This window comes from Triticum dicoccoides, chromosome 6B (genome assembly GCF_002162155.2).
Source record: "Triticum dicoccoides isolate Atlit2015 ecotype Zavitan chromosome 6B, WEW_v2.0, whole genome shotgun sequence".
In the NCBI taxonomy this organism is placed as follows: domain Eukaryota; kingdom Viridiplantae; phylum Streptophyta; class Magnoliopsida; order Poales; family Poaceae; genus Triticum; species Triticum dicoccoides.
In genome coordinates, this window is record NC_041391.1 from 485,474,371 (window position 1) to 485,481,687 (window position 7,317).

The 7,317-nt window shown below is 52.0% G+C and overlaps 1 protein-coding gene across 1 annotated transcript in view; it reads right to left on the minus strand.

Moving 5' to 3' along the window:
* The window catches only part of LOC119326325, a 5,184-nt gene extending 2,218 nt beyond the window's left edge, over nt 1–2,966 (minus strand). The window contains exon 1 of the mRNA XM_037600002.1: nt 2,439–2,966. Within this exon, the coding sequence (XP_037455899.1) occupies nt 2,439–2,885 (447 nt within the window). The 5' untranslated portion in view covers nt 2,886–2,966. The remainder of the gene's footprint in view (nt 1–2,438) is intronic.
* Between the last annotated feature and the right edge of the window lie 4,351 nt (nt 2,967–7,317).

Consider the following 7,317-nt stretch of genomic DNA (forward strand, 5'->3'; position numbering starts at 1 on the left):
CACAGCTGCGACTGCGACCAAGAAGCCGCCTCGCCGCCCCGGCCAGATCCTCACCGGTACGCTCGTCGGACGCCGACACGCTCGTCGGACTCCGGCAGGGCAGCTAGCTGGTCCGTGCGTGCCGTGACTCCCTTTGCCGGCCATCTCGTTCATCGACGCCCGCAAGCTGTTCGACAGTTTGGCAAGGTACAGAATGGACTCCGCCAATGAGTTTTTTTTTTCACAATTTCCTTTGCGAATCCGACGATTCGTCGTCCGATGACGAGGAGGAGATATTGGCTGCCGTGTTGGTCCATCACCATCTCAATAGCTAGCGGCCATTGTTCCGTGGCTCCATTTCGGGCCACATTCCGGCGTTGAATCGCAACCGACAGAGCGGGCATCTCCTTCTTTGGAATGACTACTTTAATACAACAAATCCGTTGTTCAAACATCAGAAATTTCGCCGCCGTTTCCGTATGAGTAGACATCTTTTCAACTGTATTAGAGAGGGGGAGATCAGCTATAATGACTATTTCGAGTGCAAAGAAGATGTCGTTGGAAAGATTGGTTTCTCCTCTTATCAGAAATGCACCGCCGCCACCCGAATGCTTGCATACGGAGTGCCAGGTGATCTCATTGACGAGTACGTCCGTATGAGCGAGTCTACATGTCTAGACTCCCTGTATAAGTTCTACAAGGCTGTTATTGCTGTGTTTGACCCTGGGTACTTGAGAGAGCCGACTCCTGAAGATATAACCCGTTTGTTGGCGATTAATGCCAGCAGGGACTTCCCAGGGATGCTTGGCAGCATAGACTGCATGCATTGGGAGTGGAAGAACTGTCCTTCTACTTGGCAAGGGCAGTATAAGGGCCATGTCAGGGCTTGCACTGTCATACTAGAGGCCGTGGCGTCTCAAGATCTCTTGATCTGGCACTTTTTCTTTGGCATGGCCGGATCACACAGTGATATCAACGTGCTTCAGTGCTCGGCAGTGTTTACTAGGCTTGCCGAAGGCAACAACCCACCAGTGAACTTTACTATCAACAGCCACAACTACAAGAAAAGATACTACCTAGGTGACGGTATCTATCCTCAATGGACCACTATTGTGAAGACAATCCCCAACCCCGTCGGAGAGAAGAGGAAAAGATTTGCCCAAGAGCAAGAGAGTGCTAGGAAGGACGTCGAGCGTGCCTTTGGTATTTTACAATCTTGATGGGGCATCGTTCGGTATCTCGCTAATACCTGGAGCATGCAGAAACTGTGGGAGGTGATGACTGCTTGTGTGATTATGCACAATATGATCGTAGAAGATGAGCGCCCGCAATGTCTGTACGATCAAGGTTTTCAGTTTCAGGGTGAGAATGTTGTGCCTGAGCCTGAAGGAGCGGCAACGTTTGAAAGTTCATCCAATTTCATCATGACATGCGTGATTGGGAAACTCACGTGCAACTGCAAAATGATTTGGTTGTGTATATGTGGGCTCATGTTGGCAACCAATAGGTATATCTTCTTTATTCGGCTTGCAAGACTATGTGAGACATTTTTACTTTTATTCGGCTTGTAAAACTATGCTATTTTATTAGGTTGAAACTATATTTATTTGACTATATGTTTGAACGCAAAAGTTGTGAATGCAAAAATGAGCTATTTGTTGAAATAGGGCGGTCAGCCGACGTATATGGATCGGCGTGTTAGGCCACTGCCGACCGAAATTTAAAACAGAGCGGACTCGGGCGGACGGCCAATCCAAACAGACAAAAAACGAACAAAATCGCCGTTCATTTGAGTCGGCCCATTGGAGTTCGCTCTTACGGATTTGACCGGTTAGCACAGCAACCAGTCAGACACCGCTATAAATTCACATTTGATAGGCACTTTTGCGTCCATCTCGGTGTCATTTCTGTCTGGCAAGGGGGGTTCACGGACTATACAAGTGTCATATCGCTATATCTATGCTGGTGTTTTAATCAGGTGCGCGATAAACTGGGGAAGGATTCTTGAATCTGTTGGGGAGTTCTTGGTCTAGGTTAAAGAAACTCGGGCACTCTTACGCGGGTATACGAGTTACCGGACTGTCAGTGACTTGTACCTATCTTTCTTTTCTTCGTGATGCTTCAATTGCACTATCTCAAAGGGAAGTTCCGGCTGTGAGCCTTTTATGTTTGTGATGTTTATGTTAGCAGTCAACCTGTAATAAATCTGGCAACCACCTGGATTGTAATTTGTACCCAACTTGTTTCTGTGGCTCTAATTGAAATGGGTTATACCTTTCATCTTCTCAGTAGTACAAATCTTTTTTTGTAAATCCAAATGACGTGTGCAAACTTAGCGAGATGCTTGTGTCTATTTTTGTAAATCGTATATTAGAACAATAATGGTTAGAACTTGATCTAACAGTTCAAAAAATAGCAATTTTACAGAAAAATTCAGGAGCTGGTGCGCGTGCATATACCTGCATGAAGAAGAGCGAGCACATATCAGGATCCTCCGCGCTCACGTCGACCCACGGCGCCAGCGCGGCTTCCTTACGCGCCCGCTCCTTGTCCGCCAGGAAATCCTCCATGGTAACCTCCACCGTCGCCTGCTGGAACCTCACTCCGGCGTCGTTCAGCTTCACCTCCCACGACCCGTCGGCGTGCCGCCGGAGCCTGCCAGCCATCTCCGGGAAAAAGCACAGCACCTCGCCCAGCGATTCCTTTACCCATATACCTTCCTCCAGCGGCGCGTCGTCGCCACGGTAGTAGAAGACCGCGCGGAGGCGCCGCTGCAGCGAGGTCGCCGGGAGCGGCGGCGCGGCCACGGCTATGACGCGCGTCCTGTCGGGCTCGACGAGGCGAGTCGGCAAGCCCGTCTGCACGGACTCGATGTGCACCTGTGGTGACGCCGGCGTGGCTGCCATTCTTGGAGCTCGGTCGGCTGCGTGCGCCTCGACCGTGGTGTGGGTTTCGTTTCACGGCTCGTCCAAGGGTATGCCTTGCTGTGTACTACTTGGTGGATGTCTGGAACAGAGGAGGTCCCCTATTTATACGGGTTTTGCCTTCTGACGTGTTCCAGTCTTAAATGCTGCGGGCGCTGATGGCAATGTGTATCAGCATGCCAGGGCAAGAACTTCCACCGTATGTACGAAGAGCAATGCGCGTTCCCGAATTCCTAAAAACCCTCGCAGCGACTAGGGCTAGGCGATTTTGACGGCGGCCGCACATCTCTCCCGCGGGCCGCCCACGTGATCCCGGCGACGATGGCAACATCCGGCGCGGGCAAGGAGAAGCAAGACGGCGGCGCCCTCTCCCCTCGCTCGGCTCGGGCGCAGATGGAGGAGGCGCTCGGTAAACTCGACATCTCCGAGGAAGAGGCTACGCCTCTGGTGATGGATGACTTAGATGATGGTGCAGCACCGAAGTGGCTTCTGGCGGGCAAGGTTCTGTATCGCAATCTCTTCCCCATCCAGACGATCTCCAATGCCTTACGTCCAGCTTGGGGTAACCCGAGGGGCCTGGTGATCCGTCCTTTGGGGGAGAACATGTTTGTCGCGCAGTTTGAGACCGAGCGAGATCGAGATCGAGTCTGGGAGGGATCTCACTGGCACATCAGCAAGGAAAAGTGTTCAAATCATCCGGCCGATCCGCGTCCCGGCCATGCAACACCCGTCGCCTTATCTTATCTCCTGGCGTTACAAGAGATCCACTCGTTGGCTTCTGCATTTCTTCTCTCCTACCTCTGACTTCTTCCTATCCCGGCTCGTCTTTTCTACCACATCTCTCTGTTAGTCTAGCCGGCGGCCACCGAAGTCGTAACTCCGCGTACTGCTGCCACCAGTTGCTGCAACTTCAAGGAAAGCTACACCGCGACCGCTACAGCTGCAAAGTACCTTCTCTCCTTCTTGCTTCTCTCCTCTCCAGCATCAACCACGCCGGCGCAGCACCCGAACGCACACTAGCTGTGCTGCAAAACCGGCGACTGGTGCTACTATGCAATGACAACGGCGCTGCAACCTGCAGATCTCGCCCGCGGGCAGATGATGCAACTAGCGTCGCACGTGGTGATGCAATCGACAGACGAGTTGCAACCGCAGGATCACGCCGGCTGCGGATGCTTCAATGCAATGACTGGTGCTGCGATGCAACCTCGTCGGCGCTGCCGCTGCTGCAAGTTGGATGGTACGCGGAGTTAGAGGTGACACCGGCGCTGCATGGCAACCTCGTCGGCGTTGCAATACAGCACTCACGACGCATCTGACAAGAGGCACCGGTGCGGCGATGTAACTCGTCGGCGCTGCAAGGCAGCACTCGTGAGGCTGCAAGCCGGCGTCACTGCGACGGCTGCGACGATGCTTCGTGACGGTTGGGACGCTGCAGGGGCCGGTGGCGAAGTTGTGTGGCTGGCTGCAATGGAGCACGCAAGGAAGGCCGGAGGCGACCCCAGCTAGCGCGCTGGTGCTGCACGCACCACGCAAGGCAGCCGGGGCGCGACGCTACAGCGAGGACTAGTGCTACGATGGAAACTTCGATGCTTTTCTTTTTTCGATTGATGTTGTTGGTGTTGCGATGCGGTGGCGCTGTGGTGACTCCCCGGCGTTGCTACCTGGCGGCTGGGACTCAGCGGGCGAGGTGCGCCGTGCGTGTGCTGTTTGCATCCATGCAGCCAGAGGAGTACGAAAGCAGGAGATGTGACGAGAGGAGGACGACTCGATGTCGCGTTCACTGGATCCGACGGTTTGCGAGCAAAGCATCTGACGGCTAGCGAGCCGGCTGATTTCTCTAAGAAATCAGCCGGCTGATTTGTAGCAGCCGCCCATCCGCAAACATGCGGTCATCCTGGAGGATTTTCAAGCGCACATGCAGCCATCGAAGCTGAAATTTGACAGGCTGCCAATCTGGGTTAGGGTTGTAAACTTGCCCTACATTTTGAAGAACGAAACTAGGGGTCTGGCGATAGCAAGAGAGATCGATAGGGAAGCTTCTATTGTGCAGATTGATCCTGTTGGGGGCTTCCTGCGAGCACATGTCACCATTGATGTTCACAAACCCCTACGTAGATGGATCCTAATTGCATTGGCCAAGAGGAACAAGACAGATTGCTATGACATTGAGTATGAATACATCCCGCACTTCTGTTTCTCTTGCGGCCGCCTGGGACACTCGGATCTGTTTTGCCCTACACTGGGAACCAGGGATGAGAAGGGGGATCTACCCTTCAAGTCTAGCCTATGGGCGCCGGAAGACAGGAAGAAACCCAATTCTGGGGAGTTCTCTTCGAAGGAGAGGAGTGATTCACAGCCAAGCACAAAATAATCTTGCTCGTCGAGCTCCAAACAGAAAAGTGGCGCCGAGGTGACCTCCCCTGCCAAGAACAACGCTCCATTCAAAAGGAAGGGAGGGCCACAGAACACCCAAGTCTACCGCAAGGTAAATCAGCCCCACCTAGCTCTTACTGAACGTGGGGAGATGCATGCTGGACTAGGAACGGTCGAGGGGGCAACAACCATCACTGAGCAACAAGTTGGAGATCGTGGGGATACCTTCAAAGAAAGGGATCCGAAGAAGAAGAAGCCAACACCACCCTCATCTCAATCTTTGCCAAGGGTTGCGGGTCAGCCCTGCCCGAACCAATGAGTGTCTTATCATGGAACTGCCGAGGGCTTGGGAACCCTTGGACAGTTCGAGAGCTTCGCAAAGTTGTGAAGCAAGAAGGCCCCGCCCTTGTGTTTGTCATGGAAACAAAAATCAAGGGCAAGTGTGTGGAGGATCTAAAATTCAGTTTAGGTTTTTCTGGTTGTTTTGCTGTCGATAGTGACGGGCTTAGTGGAGGCATTGGTTTTTTTTGGTCAAGAGATACTGATGTTTCGGTACAAAAGTACAGTCGATCCCATATCGATGTAAAAGTCAATAAAGATAATAAAAGTTGGCGTTTTACGGGTTTTTACGAAGAATCTCGGGTGGAAAATAGACACCACAGTTGGCAGTTCTTGCGTACTTTATTTGCTGTCCACCATGAAGCATGGATTTGCATGGGTGATTTCAATGAAACTCTTCATGAGGACGAGCACTTTGGAGCCAATGCTCGACCGGAGAGCCAAATGCGTGCATTCCGGGAAGCAGGGCAAACTGTGCACTCCAGGATGTGGGGTGGCGTGGTGTCCCTTTTACATGGGATAACAGGCAACAAGGGGAGATGAATGTGAAGGCAACATTAGTGTGGGCAATGGTCAACTCCAACTTCCTTGATCTGTTTGAGTACACCAGCGTCAAGCACATAAGTAGTGTCGAATCTGACCACTGCTTTGTGCTGGCGGAGTTGAGAACAAATATGGAGACAGGCTGGACCCGGGGCCGTCGTTCCTTTCGCTATGAAAATGTCTGGCAGTGTCATGCCGACTATGATGAAAAGGTGCGAGCGCTGTGGCGAACGGGAGCCGGGCAGGGAGGTCTTCAAGGTATCATCGACGCCCTCGCTGAGGTTCAGACTCAGCTGGGTGCTTGGGGCGATCGCGAGTTTTGCAACATGCAGAAGAAGGTACACCGTCTCCAAGTCCGTCTTGATAGATTACGAAGCATTTCGATGGGTCGTGGCCCGACGGAGGAGGAAACTAATGTTGCTAAACAGCTGCGAGAAGCATTGCGTTAGGAGGAAATCTGGCTAAAGCAGCGATCTCATGTGTCTTGGCTATGCGAAGGAGACCGGAATACTAGATACTTCCAAGCCCAGGCAGCACAATGTAAACAAACCAACAAAATTACCTCACTGGAGAGGGGCGATGGTCAGTAATGCACCGATCCTGTGGAGGTCAAAGTAGAGATCATGGACTTCTACTAGGCGCTATACCAGTCTCAGGGTTATGCGCCTATGGAGGAATTGGTGCAATGTGTCCAACCACGAGTGTCAGAGGCCATGAATCACACACTTGAGAAGGAGTTTCGGCATCCGAGGTCAAGGACGCTCTTTTTGAAATGGCCCCGTCAAAGGCTCCAGGAGTAGATGGATTTACGACCGGTTTTTACCCGCCATTGGGATGTCGTTGTGGGAGATGTAACAAAAGAAATTCTGGGATTTCTCAATGGCGGTGAGCTACCTCTTGGACTTAATGATACGGCTATCATACTAATCCCAAAGGTCCGAAATCCGCAGAAAATTTCCCAATATAGGCCAATCTCTCTTTGCGCGGTATTATACAAAATAGCAGTAAAGCTATTGGCCAACAGGGTTCGGCTCATACTCGATGAGGTCATCGGAGAAGAGCAAAGTGCATTCGTCCCGGGTCGTTTAACAACGGACAATGTTTTGGTTGCTTATGAATGTGTTCATACCATCCACAGAAGGAGGAGAGGAAAGAA